General features: G+C 41.6%; 1 protein-coding gene across 2 annotated transcripts in view; it reads left to right on the top strand.

The window, feature by feature from the left end:
- NVL (nuclear VCP like) overlaps positions 1-15,892 on the top strand; it is a 73,482-nt gene that overhangs the window by 50,582 nt on the left and 7,008 nt on the right. For both annotated transcript variants that reach the window (XM_030557426.1, XM_030557427.1), the window contains 3 exons: positions 414-520; positions 6,386-6,462; positions 12,180-12,268. In XM_030557426.1, coding sequence (XP_030413286.1) covers positions 414-520; positions 6,386-6,462; positions 12,180-12,268 — 273 coding nt within the window. The remainder of the gene's footprint in view (positions 1-413; positions 521-6,385; positions 6,463-12,179; positions 12,269-15,892) is intronic.

Here is a 15,892-nt window from a genome sequence, read left to right on the forward strand (position 1 = left end):
TTGTTATGGGACTGCATCCCAAAACTCTGACTGCACATGTCCACCATATACACCTCTACCCCGATATAATGTGACCCAATATAACACAAATTCGGATATAACATGGTAAAGCAGCGCTCTGTGGGGGCGGGGCTGTGTGCTCCGATGGATCAAAGCAAGTTTGATATAACGCAGTTTCACCTATAACATAAGATTTTTTTGGCTCCCTAGGACAGCATTATATCAGGGTAGAGGTGTATACATAAAATCTCTTTCACTATAATTTCTCCAACCATTCAATCTCTTTCTGTTTTTTAACCTGATTGGTATGAGGTACCATTGAAACAGTATCTTAAAGACATTTTCTTTTATTCCACATACATTTCTAGTATTGCATCTAATTTCAGAATTATATTTTGTCTTCCTCTCCTCAGACATAATTGACCCAGCTATTCTGCGCCCTGGCAGACTGGATAAAACACTCTATGTGGGTTTACCACCACCTGTGGATCGACTTGCGATTTTAAAGACCATCACCAAAGTGAGTATTTGGAAAGAGATCTATACTAGAAGAGGTCATTCTTTTGAAGTTATAGTTTGTATAGCATCATTCAACCTAATCGTAGAAGAATTGCAGGGCCCAGTATGACACAACATTGAAATAACTGGTAATAAAGAGTCATTAAAAGAAGCACCCAACCTTTTTTTTAACATAGTGATTAAGATTGATATGATAGGTGATCAAAAATTGCTTTACTTGAGAATTAAACTGAAAATGCTAGGTCCTATGTTATGTTCACAATTAGGACAAATTAATGGGATGATTCATTCCTTCATAAGAATGTGCATACAATGCTTTTGTATATCTGTTGGGTCTGCTATCTTTGTCACACCAAGATGTTTGATGGTGGAATTATAAAAGTTTACATACAAATTCCAGCTATAGACCTTATGCAGCAATAGTTATTTATGTGTATGTAATTCCTGTTGGGATCAACAGGAGACTTGGGTGTGCTGGGGCTGCAGGAAGAGGCAAATGTGGAAAAAAGGTGTTAATTGTGGATTCCTTCTGTGGGTAATGCCTTACTCTGCCCAGCATGAGCCCTGGATTCTGTTCCTACTGCAGTGTGTTTCTCTCTCCTAGGTAAAGGGTATAGCATAACAATGCTGTCTTAGTAATAAGATATGAAAAGTGTTTGTTTTACATTATTCAGAAGCACCTCTTCCTTTTACTAAGGGACTAGTGTGTTGATGGCTCTGAAAGAGTCTCGTCAAACTTTCTTGAATTGGAAAATTGGCTGAGGCTTGTATTTAGAGAAGGGATGGGTCTTTAAAAACTCCATGAATGATGTGGAGGAAACCATGAAAGAGGACTGCAGGAAAAAAAAAAACAAAACTTGAAATTGTAAGCAGTATTATGGTTGAATGTATGTGGGCTATTAATAAATCTCATAATGGAAGGTAAAATGTGAAGAGAAACTGGAACATGTCGGCTCCTGTCATGACTCGTGCAAGAGTTAGACTCCAACTAGGGCTCTGACTTGCTTCAAATACGTTTCTCACATGTTGTTCTTGTATAATAGCATTGTGGAAATAAGCCTCTCCCCATTTACTCAGCCTGTCTGAAACAACCTAGTTACTTTGTCAGTTATTGGCTCCTTGAAGCCACAGTGAGGGCTGTTCTTTCATTCATTCTTTCTTTCTTTCTTTCTTTCGACTCAGTTTTGAGGACACATTATGGGGGATGGGGTTGTAATTTTAACAATTTCTTTTTAAAGGGGACCTGTGAAGTCTCTCCTAAAAATTGGGCTTGTGCCGTTTTGTTGTATACAAAGAAGACCCGAAAAGCTTTTGGGGGGAGGAAAATGTTTTATTGTGACTGGGTTTTACCTCCTCCCTCTCATCCTCCGCACCCAATTCAGCTGGAGAATTTATGGGGATCTTGGAGAAGTCTTGAGCTACTCTCACTCTTTAAATTATGGAAGAAAGGAATATTTTTTTAAAGATTCAACACTCCCAAGTGTGTGTTAGGCATTAAAGTTCAATATGTTTCGGTAGGTGCAAGTGTTTTAAACAGTCTGACTAAAATTCCCTTCCCTGAGAGCCCCAGCCCTGTTGCGTGGGGTTGAATTATAATAATTTTCAGGAAGTCATGGAGGTATTGTAAAATCACGGAATCCGTGACTGACTCGTAGCCTTAGTCATTGCACTAGTTCTCCAGTCACCATGAAGTCTTCGAAACTAGATAAAGACCCTGCATTTCTAATGTAAAAAAACAAGAACAGCACACCCTCTCCAGGTGAAGGTGGTAGTATGTAGGAAGGTTATGGGAGACATACCCTTTCAGGCATATTTTTACATCATAAACAAAAAAGGACACAAGCCTTTTGCAGATTATATTTAAAGTACCTGGGTGATCAAACTACTTCTTTTATATGCATGCGTTCAAACTTGTTATACCTGAATACAAGACACAGTGAGGATAGAGGTACGTGTTTTTGAGTGGGTGGCTCTCACCTATCCCTTTCTTGGGGTGGGGAAGGGTTGTGTTTCACTACTAGAGCTCTAAGGCCCTCCTGGGTGTCTTCTCCTACACACCTTCTATCTCCTGCATCGCAAGCAAACATCCTTCCATCTAAACACTTTTAGCCACCAGCTGAAGGGTTTGCCTGAAGCAACTGAGAGTTGTTCTGAAGTGTTGCAAAATGTTCCAGCCCTTCTGCCTTGGAGGACTGAATGCAACATCTTGTCATCAAGCCCAGCTCCTGCCAACCCTGGAAGTGGGAGCTAGGATACAGCTGTGGACTTCTAATGCAAAGTTGATGCTTATTGGAATTGGAGATAGGAGACTACTTGGAAATTTCTACTAATTCTCTACCAAAACCTATTGAAAATAAGAGGATGGTTTTGAAAAGCTAATCCTCAAGTTCAGCCATAGGTTCAGACCTCACCATGGTCAACTCCACCCTTCAGCCTTCCAAAGTAACTAACTTGAGTTCCATGCAGTTCACTGTAAAGATCTCATAGTACTTGTCATGTGAATGGAAGCTTGTCCCCAGGGTCTCTGTTCAAAACTTCTCCTTCCCTGTACTATTCAGCATGTAGCATAGGTCAGTGGCTCTCAGTCTTTCCAGTCTACTGTACCCCTTTCAGGAGTCTGATTTGTCTTGCGTGCCTCCAAGTTTCACCTCACTTAAAAAGTACTTGCTTACAAAATCAGACATTAAAAATATAGAAGTGTGACAGCGCACTATTACTGAAACATTTGCCTACTTTCTGATTTTTACTATATAATTATAAAATAAATTGATTGGCATATAAATATTGTACTTACATTTCAGTGTATAGTATATAGAGCGATATAAACAAGTCATTGTCTGTATGAAATTTTAGTTTTTACTGACTTCGCTAGTGCTATTTATGTAGCCTGTTGTAAAACTAGGCAAATATCTAGATGAGAAGACCTCTGTGCACCCCAGGGGTACATGTACCCCTGGTTGAGAACCACTGGCATAGGTAGCTGCATTTCAATGTTGATACTGAGTGTAGATGGGATTCTTCAGATGAAAGGTTCAGTATAAATGTAACCACTTCTGAAAATTGAATTGTCCCACTGAGAAAAACATCTTAATATGAGCGTAAGGCTGTTCCAATTCTGACTCGCCTGTACTGTAAGACAGCTGGGGTTTTCTTCTTTAAAAGTTCAACTGCTGGTTATATTGCATGAAGATGGACCTTCAGAGAGAGAGACTTCACAGAAAACAATTGGTTTACAAGCAAATATAAAGTATCTATTGAGTAATCTCATGCATAGGTTATAGTGGTCCATGCTGAAGTATGTAGCCATGGAGAGTGGAAAATATTAAATGTTAAAATAGGGAATAAGATTTTTTTCAGCACACTGCAAAGAATTCACCCATACATTCTGGATACATAAACCTGAAAAGTGTGGATACATGGACCCTTGTTTGAGCACTGACATTTATGTTGTACATGGTGTTGAGCACAGACAAAGTCTCATCGCTAATGAGTTTACAGTCTAGTTCAGATGCACATGGCACAATGGATAATAATACAAATTCAAGCTTGTATAGAAATCTTGCCATAAATCTAGTGTCTCTGTTCAGTCTGTGATTTTTAGCATCTAGCAGAGTTGTGACTTTAAGCTTCCAGGCTTATCTTTTGAAAGTATTGTGCAGGTATTCAGAACAGAGACACTGGATTTATGGTTTGTTTCAAACAACAATCTGAAACCCACTAACCGCCTCCTCTTGTCCTAGGACTGCAGAGCTGTCAACAGGCCACTCTACCTTGAATGGTTCCTTAGAATATGTGCTACTTATGCTTAACAATCTGTTTCACCTTTCATTTAGCTGTGACACTGAGAGTACCTTTCCCAGGCCTGAAGAAGAGTTCTGTGTAGCTCAAAAGCTTGTCTCTCTCACCAACAGAAAATGGTCCAATAAAAGATATTACCTCACCCACCTTGTGTCTCTAATATCCTTGGACCAACATGGCTGCAACTATGCTGCATACATTTCTCCATTATTTGATTTCAATCTACTTCCCCAGAAAATTTTCTTTTAAAGAAAGCTGGAAAACGTTTGGCTAACCAATACTGTCGACCCTACACCCTGCTTTAAGAATATCTGTGTAAAGGAGGAGAGGAAGTAGATACACGTGCTTATACCATAATCCTGCAACACTTTAGATCAGGGTGGGCAAACCTTTTGGCCTAAGGGCCACATCTGGGTATGGAAATTGTATGGCGGGCCATGAATGCTCACAGAATTGGGAGTTGAAGGGGGGGAGGGTGTCAGGGTTCCAGGTGGGGGTGTGAGCTCGGGTGAGGCCAAAAATGAGGAGTTCAGGGTGCAGGAGGGAGCCCGGAGGGGAGATGAGGGCTCTGACTGGGAGTGCGGGCTCTGGGGTGGGGCCAGAGAGGAGGAGTTCAGGGTGAAGAAGGGGTTTCTGGGATGGGGCAGGGGCTTGGTGGAGGGGGCGGTGACGCCTCCAGCTGGGGGTGCAAGCTCTGAGGTGAGGCTGGGGATGAGGAGTTCAGGGTGTGGGAGGGGGCTTCAGGCTGGGGCAAGGGGTAGAAGGGGGTGAGGGCTCAAGCTGCGTGTGTGGGCTCTGGGGTGGGGCCAGAGATGAGGAGTTCAGGGTGCAGGAGGGGGCTCCGGACTGGGGCAGGGGGTTGGGGTGCGGGAGGAGGTCAGGGGTGCAGGCTCTAGGTGACACTTACCTCAAGAAGCTCCCAGAAGCAGTGGCATGTCCTCCCTGCGGCTCCTATACAGAGGTATGGCCAGGCGTCTCTTCACGCTGCTCCGTCTGCAGGTGTTGCCCCTGCAGCTCCCATTGGCCACGGTTCCCAGCTAATGGGAGCTACAGGGGCGGCGCTTAGGACGGGGGCAGTGTGTGGAGTCCCCTGGCTGCCACTACGTGTAGGAGTTGGACGGGGCACATGCCACTGCTTTTGGGAGCCATGTGGAGCCACAGCATGCATGGAGCGAGGCAAGCCCCCAACCCTGCTCCCCTGCGGGAGCTCGAGGGCCAGATTAAAATGTCTGATGGGCCAGATGCAGCCTGTAGGCTGTAGTTTGCTCACCCCTGCTTTACATTAATCTATATTCAGAGGGAACAGCTGTAATAATCTCTGACTTCCTCTTTAACACAGGCCCGTAGCTTTCCTTGAATTAATTCCTGCTTGAACTACAGCATATATTTTTTGGGGGAAAATCTTTATTTAAGGATTTCCAGTGATGATGAATCCAGCACAACCCTTGGTAAATTGTTTCAGAGGTTAATTACCCTTGCTATTAAAAATTTGCATCTTATTTGCAGTCTGAATTTGTCCAGCTTCAACTTTTAGCCATTGGATCTTTTTATATACTTTTGTTTGCTAGATTGAGGAGCGCTCCGATTATCAAATTTCTGTGGCTCACGTAGGTATTTGCAGATTGCGATAGTTACCCCTTAACCATGTCTTTGATCAGATAAATAGATTGAGCTCCTTGAGTCTTTCCCTATAAATCATTTTTCCAATCCTGTATTCATGTAGCTTTTCTCTGAATCTTCTCCAGTTTTTCAGCATCCTTCTTGAATTGTGAACAGCATAATTGGACAGTCGTCCTCCTCTCTGTAAGGGTAATGCTGACCATGACACAGCTAGCCTCAACACTGGAATTCAGCAGCATTTTCTGAATCAATTCAGTGTCAAGTGGTTCTGCAGACCTGGTCTTCATTCTTGTCCTTTTCTGAGGTGTACTAATCCCCCACCCCTATAGTCTCAGGAAATTGTACAGCCTGACCACAACATGATCTTTGTGTGATAGTCACTTTGGGGGTTTCTTATTCTAAAAAAATACCCATTTCTTTTCTTCTCCCATCACCCCCAACTCCTTAGGATGGTACCCGACCCCCTTTGGATGTTGATGTAAACCTTGAAGAAATTGCTTATGATCAACGTTGTGATTGCTATACGTGAGTGTCTTCTATTTTTAACTCAAATGCGTGCAGTGAGAAATGTCCTACTCATGTTAATGTGTTTTATATGATTTTTAACAGGAACGTTGGACTTACTGACTCTCAGGGTTCAAACACCATGCCCTCTGTTTCCATCACTTATACCTGAAGTTTTTCCAGGGATTTGCTAAGACTTTGTAAATGGTACAGGCTTCCTCTTCCTACACAATAGTCTGGTGGTGCCTGACACTACTGTAGTTTAGCAAAGGCCACTCTGTCCTTTTTTCTTTGCCTTGTCTCTATTTCTGCAATGTTTACACTGAACCACAGATACAAAATGTGAAACATCTCTCTCTAAACTGGATCCACAGTTAAAGGTGGTAAAAGTGGGTAGGCAAAACTGGTACACATAGCATGTTCTCTGAGTTAGTTCACAGAAATGGATAATGTTTGTATTGTATGTGACACGGAGTGTTGGAGGCATATTTTATACTGAAGAGCCTTCATGTAGTACAAATGTCCAAAGGATGGACTTGATGCAAATTTAATAACCACTCTTATCGGTCATTTGCAAACCCATAGCACTGCACAACTCCTCAAAGCTTTAAACAGATAGACATGATTGGTTAGTTAATCTTAAATTTCTTTTAGGTAATAATTGCTCCCCTAAAGACTTCGCACTCTTAATCTCTGCTCAGTGCAATAAAAATAATTTTCAGTGTAAAAAAAATTACTTTAACCACAACATCAACCATCTTAATTATTACTGTAATGCCTAGGAGCCCTAGTCATGGGGCAGGATCCCATTGTGCTAGGCACTGTATACAGAACAAAAACATGGTCCCTACCCCAAAAAATTTACAATCTAAGTATAAGACAAAAGACAACAGGTGGAGACAGACATAGGAAAGTACAAGGAAACAATGAGACAGTATTGTCTGTATAATAGGTAGTGATATCAGTGGATTGGTGGCCTAACTGTTGCCGGTGGTTGTTTTTGTTTTGTGTAGACATGGCAAAGGAGAGTTTTAAGGAGGGTGTTAAAAGGATAATGAGGTGGCTTTGCAGATATTTATGGGGAGCTCCATCGAAGCATGAGGGGCAGCACTGGAGAGCACACAACGGTGCTTGTTTGAAAATTTAACAGTTGGGCAAAGAAAGCTGGCATCACAGTAGATAGTGAATGAGAGGTGATAAGTAGAGCAGGGATAGTTCATTAGAGACCTTGAAAATGAAGATAGGCAGCTTATGTTGGATGCAATAGAGAAAGGGGAGTCAGTTAAAGGATGTGTGGAGAAGGGTGATGTGGTCAAAGTGACCAGATAGGAAAGTGATCTCTGCAGCAGCATTGTGAATGGATATCAGAGTGGCAAAACTGCATTTGTCAAAGCCAGAGGAAAAGGATATTGCAATATTCAGGATGTGAGATGATGAGATCCTGGATAAAAGTTCGGGGCTGAGAAACTTAACAGACCCTTTCTAGCAGTAAAGCTAACTCTATAAGATGGACGTGTATCTATAAATAAAAGTTGGAGGGTGCTGAGTATTCCTGTTACAACTTGTCCCAGTTTTCCTCTCTGGATGGACTGCTGTAAATCGATTCCAATCCCCCTTGGTCTGGGTCCTGTTCTTAGCTCTGGGTCTCTCAGGCACACTCCCTAGTGCAGACTTCACATCTGACACCTTTCTTGGGCAGTGGAACCCGGCAATCCAGCTGCCTGAGCCCCCAGAATTGGTGCCACAGCCTTCTGAGCACACATTGCTTAGACATGTTCTCCACTAGAGCCCACCTGGCTGTGGGACCTCTGAAATCTAATGGAATCCTTCGGAGACCCTTGCTTTAATGCCATAGTAACACAGGCTTAGCAAGGGAGTTGTTTAATTATTTAAGTCAAGCTGCAGATGAATGCCTTTTGTTTTTAAAGGGAGGTGGTTGTTATGAAAAAAATGATGTAACAATTTCCTACCCAACAAAAGAGTTTCTTTACCACAGATACTTTTACTCTTGAAAGCACTTGAGAGTTACGGAGGTTTGGAAAACAACGCCGCCCCCCTGCTCTGATCTCATCCCCGTCCTCCTCCAGTTAGTCTGAGGGCTGGTTAGTGGCCTTAGGCCAGGCAGCCCTTCCTAGCTTCCCTCTCCTTAGTCTGGTCTGCTTACATTTCATGGTGCCCCCACCATAGCATGGGGACACCATGTCCAGGATAGACTGACCTTGTCAGGATTAGAATGGTTTTCAGCCCCATGTGGGTGTCTTTAATCCAATCTGGAAGTGGCAGTGCTAAGTGACAGTCGCAGTTATTATTACGATCGCAAAATGGCATTCACAAAAACAAAATGGAGGTCACAAAACAACGTGTGTTACCCAGATATACCCCTAGCCTGTAATAGCCCCCGCAAGCAAGGTTCTATGACAGTACTTTAAATGAGCACAAGCTCCGATTTTTCCCTGTCCCAGGTGTTGGTAAGGAGGTGCGGGGGTGATCACCTAGGATTTCTAACAAAGGCAGGCTGCTGTCCTTGGACTCAGCTTGTGGTGACAGGACAGCCTCTGGCTAGTAGGTATCTGAATTAATCTGAAGCTCCACTCCATCTAAATTCCTGAATAGAGAAGGAGTGGTGTCTTTTTTCTGTTCCCTCCAAAACCTTCTGGAGTGAGAGGAGAAGATCTCCACTGCACTGCCCCCTTCCAGAGCCTTCTGGTAGCATGGTGAGAAGAAGGAAAGAGGTTTGTGCAGCTTTACCCTCCTCTCTGCTATCCTCTAACCCAGGGGTCGGTAACCTTTCAGAAGTGGTGTGCCAAGTCTTCATTTATTCACTCTAATTTAAGGTTTCGTGTGCCGGTAATACATTTTAACGTTTTAGGTTTTTTAAATGTTTAAGAAGCTTCATTTAAAATTTAAATTAAAATGCAGAGCCCTCCGGACCAGTGGCCTGGACCCCAGCAGTGTGAGTGCCACTGAAAGTCAGCTCGCATGCCACCTTCGGCATGCATGCCATAGGTTGCCTACCCCTGCTCTAACCCCAACTTCTTTTAAAGAGAAAGAGACAGGAAATGGGTGGGTGAGAAGTTACTGCATTTTTCAGCCACTTAAACTGACTTAGGGGGAACAAGTTTAACTCTGAGTTGACTAGAAAGAGGAACTTTTGAACTGCTGGCTGGACTTTTCCTTGTTATACATCTGAATGATGTAGCATTTTCCACTGCTACTTTCTCCACTTTATGATAGTGAATTCAGTTTGCTGACTTAGAGTCGTTTTCAGTCTACACTTCAAATGCAGGAACCCCTTTACCATCCAAGTAGAGAGAGGGGAGCAAATGTTAGGATGCATGCAGCAGATGGCAGTGCTGATGTGCTTCACCATTGGGGAGGAGGGGGAATATAGTTTCTGTCAGTGAATGAAGTGTAAGGATATCTGCTGTGACGATGTAGGAAGTTGCAAACAAGCATTTTGGCAGAGGCTCTGAAGGTAATTAGAGAATGTGCAGTGACTGGAGAGTATTTCAGTCCCTGTATCCAGGTGTTTGAAGCTCTCATTGCTAGATCTGCAATACTGAGCAAATAAAATTTCAATATCCACTGCATTTGATTTAAATAAATGTAAAACAAAGTGGGTACAGACCTTTTGGTTCTTGTTAACTCTTCTTTAAATGGCTTATAAGAGGAGAGATTTATCTGGTGATTAAATAACTCCTTAAATACATTTGTTTGCTTGAGCCAAAGGTATTAAAGACTTAGTTTTGTATGACTTACATGCCATGTACCAGCTGTTGATTTGTGAATAACTTATAGCACTTTGTTTTCAGCTGTTGTTAAAGACTGATCTAATCACTATTTGTGGACATGGAGCCTTCAGAGGCCAATAGTTCAGTATTCCCCACACTGAGGGTGAAGTATGCCCCCTTGGATAGGACTATGACCAGACTTGCTCATTCTCAGACTGCTTGCTTTGTCTCCTCTTGTATCCATGATAATAGGTAGCCCTGTGGGAAAAAGTGCTTGGTAATTCCAGTGGGGTTAAAAGATATAACACAAGGCAGCTGGCGGCCTGCCACGCTCAGCTAGTAGAAAATGAAATAAAGTGGAGGTGAAGCCTGGGGAGAGAGTAAAGTGAAGAGTAAAAAGACCATGTCAAGGCTGATTCCCCACTCTGGCACTTTTGAGTGCAGAAGGTGGGGCCCGCAAGGATTTTAAAAATTAATACTGGCCACTCCAGGCTGGTGTTAAACTCCCAAGGTTACAGCTTCTCTCTGACCTTAGATGGATAGATGCTGCCACCACCCAAGTGCAAAAAAAACCCAGCCCCTTTTGAGAACCCAGGAAGGCGCACTTGGGGATTCCTCCTTGTGGAGTCCCCTCAAGCCCTTTCATCCCCCTTCCCGGGAAGAGCTGAGAAAAAACAAAGGAAATCAGCTGTTGCCATCAGCTAATTAAACATGTGCACAAACTACTTAGGGACACACAAATCCAATCCTGTTCTTAAAAAAGGTAAATTTTATTAAACCCAAAAAGAAGGGAAATACATTTGGAACGTAGGCTTTTTGCTAAATCTTATAAGAAACAATTACAAAAATTAAGCATCAAGATAGCTCTCTTGAGGTTCAGCTTAAAGGTTACAAGCAAAACAAAAGCATCTGGGGTTAGCACAGAGGAGTCCGCAAGCCTTGCAAAATAAAAGAAATAAACCTAATCGTGTCTTTCTAGACATTTCTGATCTACTTACATATCTAGGTTTCCAAATAAGCAATTTCTATGTATAATTCTGATGATTTTCATACCTGGCCTTCAGCTTCTCACAGCATAACTGCTGCCTTGTTCCCCTCTTCCCCAGAGAACAACAGACACAAAGAGAGTTTTTTTCCTAATTGTAAAAAGTTCTAGCCTTCCCATTGGCTCTTTTAGTCAGGTGCCCACTCCCTTCCTTTACCTGTAGACTTTTTTAACCCTTTACAGGTAAAGCAAGTAGAGAACAGCTATTAACAGGGATTTTATAGCTAACTGGCTGGTTGGGTGCCCATAAAAGGGAGCTACCCCAACCCTCATTTATCACAGCCCTGAAAAGAGTAAACAAGATAGTAGGACGAAGAGAAGGAGTAAAAGAAGATGTGGAGGATGAGGAAGCAGACGAAGGTGCATAGAACAGTTGCATGGGGACAGGGAATGCCCAGGTGCCAATCCATTGTGAGATGCAACTCTGACTAAAAAAGGCTAGGAATGGCTGCTGTATTTGGTTCTTGTCTACAAAATAAATTCAGAGCCACAGTTAATGTCTGAAATACCTAATCTGGATGCATTAGGTGGGTCTCAAGAGTGCATATTTCAGTGAAGAATCAGTAAGCCATCTGTTCCCTCCTCGTCTCTGTGTCAGAAGGTTTATTCAGGATCAAATGCACTGTAGTTTATAATCTTCCAAGTGATATAGGATCCCCTGAGTGAATCTAACTCAACTATTGTTTTTTGTGAAGACTATGTAACCTTTGTACCAAATTCTGTTTTCTGCATTCCTAACCCCAAGGTGTGTAAATTACTGAGAGAAGTAGATCCTTAGACTTGATTTCAGATGCTTTCTATAACCAGAATTTTTTTTTAAACAAATACTCTTGCCTTTCACCCGTGGTTCTACTATTTCTGCATCTTTTGCATTCTCCTAGCTGTGCGTATGTCATCACAAATAGAGATGATGGAGAGAAATGTATCCTAAAATGATCCATTCTATTTGTATCTACCTCTAGGGGGGCAGATCTTTCCGCTCTAGTGCGTGAAGCTTCAGTTTGTGCCCTGAGACAGGAAATGGCTCTACAGAATGGCAAGAGCAAGAAAGGTAAGACAGGCATATAAAGTCTAAATGGAACAGTGGGAAGATGATTAAGTGGTGAAAGTAGTTAAACTAGTTAAAGGTCATAAACGTAATCTGCTTGAACTCTTGGAGGATACTGTGCCAACCAGAACTAGGGGAGAAGGTTTCTGTTGAGAAAATATAGAAAAGTAATCATTAGGAGGCATTGCTTTTAAGATATTGTGGTGAATACAATAGGTGTACTAGTATGGATTCCAGGAAAGACGTTGAAGTTAAATTTATTAGAAACTGGGCTTTTGCTTAAAAAGTTAAGTAGTATTAGACGTTCAAATTTGGGAATGGAGTTGCAGGCCTAAGGTTCAAATATTTATTGTAATCAGTCCGTCTAAGGTACTTGGTGACATTGTCTGGTCACTTGCATGCAGGATTATCCATTTTTAGAGAGCAGATGTGGTACTTGCACATGCAAATTGCACACATGTAATTGTGAATACTTGGGTCAGAAATTGTTTGATCTTGGGAGAAAAGTGTCCTTTTTGGGCTCAGGAAAATATTTTTGACTACTATGCTTTTCCCAGGGAATGGATGTGTGTTTTGTGTGGGACACTGTATTTTAAACGCCCTCTGTGCAAAACCCAATTCTATAACATCCTGTGTGCTCTCAAGTAAAATTGACATGAAGAGCAGAATACCTTTCATCTCTCACTGGATCTGGCCAAATAAAAGTTTAAATTTTTCACAATACAAATAGAAGAGCTGTCACTAAAGGGACAATCAATTGGAATTCTGGTCTTTTTCAAAAGTGAGTTAAGTTGTTGCAAGTACTGCACCTGCCCATAAGTCCCTTTACCAGTTTTTGTGGTTTTAAAATCACATTTTCCTATTTTAAAAAAATATTTTTCTCTCCCCTCTTGTTGTGCAATCCCACACAAACAGGGAAAACTAATTGGACTGAAGAGGGAAACTGAAATTAATTGTATATAAAGTGCTGTGAAATGCACAGAGAAATTAGAGGAAAAAACCTTCATTTTTACTTAGTTATAATTACCTTGGGTATTGTAATAAAAATTCAAATGGAATTCTGACTCTCTTTAAGCCATTTTGGGGCCACAAAGACTTTGGCTTGCTTTCCTGCACTATGCAACTCTAGGTGTTTAGTATATAGTCTGAGATTGTGGGAAAAGCAGTTTTAAGCCTTTTTGGAAGATCTTAGTTCCAAAGACCTAAAATAATGTGTAATTTTTGGTGTTCTGAGGGGCAGGTAGAATACATCTTTGAGGATAACTTCACATTTGGAATGAAAAATTCCCTACGTGGTCACTGTCTGACATACTGTGGTTTCAATGGCTATGAATTGTGACATTTTTCTAATCTAATTTCTGTCTAGCCCCATTCACCTTCTGTCATACTAAGTTAATAGAACTGCATGTTAGTATTTCTCTTAAAGATTGTGCACTAAGGGGATTTTATATGTGAGAATACTGAGGTTTTACACTGTTAACACACGGTTAATTGTATGTTAACATACTGTATTGTAGGAAGCACTTCTATATTATGAACTTCATAGTGGCTTTTAAAAAATGTATGGCCTGCCAAAGAGTTTTCGTGGCTTTGTGGCCCTTTGCTACCTTAAAGTTGCCCATCCCTGCCTTGGTCTTATATAGAGCTCTTCATCAATAGATCTGAAAGTTCTTTAAAAAGGGAGGTGTAAAGTACTTCCACACACATCCCCTTTGAGCCCCCTGCACAGGAGCCCAATGGAGATCCAGTCTTTGCACCAGGGAGTTTGACTGCTTGAGGCTAGCTCCCATTGCCCTCTTCAGAAGGAAAGCAGAATGGCCCACATACCTTCTGCATTGGTCAGCCAAGCAGGCCTCCCCTGAGAAGGAACGCTGACTACGTCCTGTAAAAGGATGTAGCAGTAGCTGTGCTTCCAGATGTATTGGGGCTGCAAAGGTTGTGCACCCATGCTGGAATGCTGAGCCTTAAAGGAAAATCCAGCCTTTATTTTATTTAATCTCAAGATCTAATAGAAAATGGATTTGTCCTGTCTACCTGTTTTGGGTGGGGGGAAATCACTGGGGGAGGTGTCAGGCAGGAGGGAGATCTGTCCCCAGTGTTCTCTGTCCTTCATTAACCTGTATGCTGTGAAAGAGAATACGGTAACACTTATGCTTTAGCATTTCTTAAATATTTCTCTTGCTCTTTCAAAAAAAAATAATAATAATGACCTGTGTGGCTAGCGATAAGCAATGGAGAAGAAATTTCTTTCTTGTTGGCATATCATCTTGACATTTCTTAATGTATCACTGGAGACAGAAAGTAACTTCAATAAAATAAATCTACATACATAACTATTTACTTTAAATGGACAGGTCTGATTTTGTCTGATTGCATTATATAATTAATCTTGGTGACAATAAATCAGGTCTCCCTAGCTCAGACACAAACTCTTTTCTCCCCTGCCTTTCACAGTGAAATCTTGGCAAGGACAATAATTCTCCAGTACCTATCGGATCAAGGATGGTATATTTCCCATGGAGTTTACATGCAAGATTAGATAATGGTTTGAATGTGGGCCAGATACCATAGTGATGAGTAGTATAAAAATATAGTAGGGTCTATTGGGACCTTCAATTGCTTAATGATGACTGTGAGAAAACAGATACTTTTTTAAAAAGTTAAAAACAAAACAAAACTGTCCTTGTTCCTGGTTTACCGTTTTTGTTCTAGAGTTCTAAAGACAATCTCATATTAGTCATTGCTAAACTCCTTAAACCCCTCCCCAAGTGATTTAATATTAACCCCCAAAGGGCCTTTTATACTGAAATAAGAATGGTCTGCATGGGAAAGCTTATACCAGTATAACTAGATCCGTTTAAATTCATGCCTTAGCTTATACCATTGTAACTTTCCTTAGATTATAAAATCATCAGGGTGAACAAAGTCTTTTACTATGGTTTTTGTACAGCACAGTTGGGCCACAGCCCTAACTGTAGTGTCTAACCAGTAATGTACTCTCCTACCATTCTTACTGTTTGCATTAAAGTATTCACCATTTTTATTTATTTATTTATTGGTCTCTTGTTTTCCTAGTTTGGGATTTAGGCCTCTCTTTATCTCTGACTGTAGACAAGGACATATATCAAACAGTGCAGCTGCCTTCTGTTATATGTCTGCTGGATGTAGGTACGGAGTCGTTTTTGCTGGACCTCAGGTTTAGTCAAGTGTTTCTCTGATCCAGGAATTGTACGGGAGGCCAGACTATTATTATAGGTTCAGTGCCTCTTGCAAGCGTTACTAGCTAGAGAGAGCATTCAGATCAAACTCGGAGCTCTGACAGACTATCGAGTATATACAGATAACTGAGTCGTTATCTGATATGTGGCCTACCATCTCTAGGTCACAGGTATGACTCCATTCTGGGTCAGTTAGGGACCAAAAGTCATTGCTGTCCAAGTGCTATTTTGGTGGCTTTTATTAAATGAATCTGATTTTTATTGCCCTTCTTAGCAGAGAAGTGTCCACATTGTGGAGGGACCACTATGGTGACTGGCCCCTTTGAGAGTCTCTGCATAAAGACCATGAATTAAATGGGCCATGGAAACAGAAGTACTCTCCTCTCCCTCAGATGCTTTGTCTACATTA

Source organism: Gopherus evgoodei, chromosome 3, assembly GCF_007399415.2.
Source record: "Gopherus evgoodei ecotype Sinaloan lineage chromosome 3, rGopEvg1_v1.p, whole genome shotgun sequence".
Lineage (NCBI taxonomy): Eukaryota > Metazoa > Chordata > Testudines > Testudinidae > Gopherus > Gopherus evgoodei.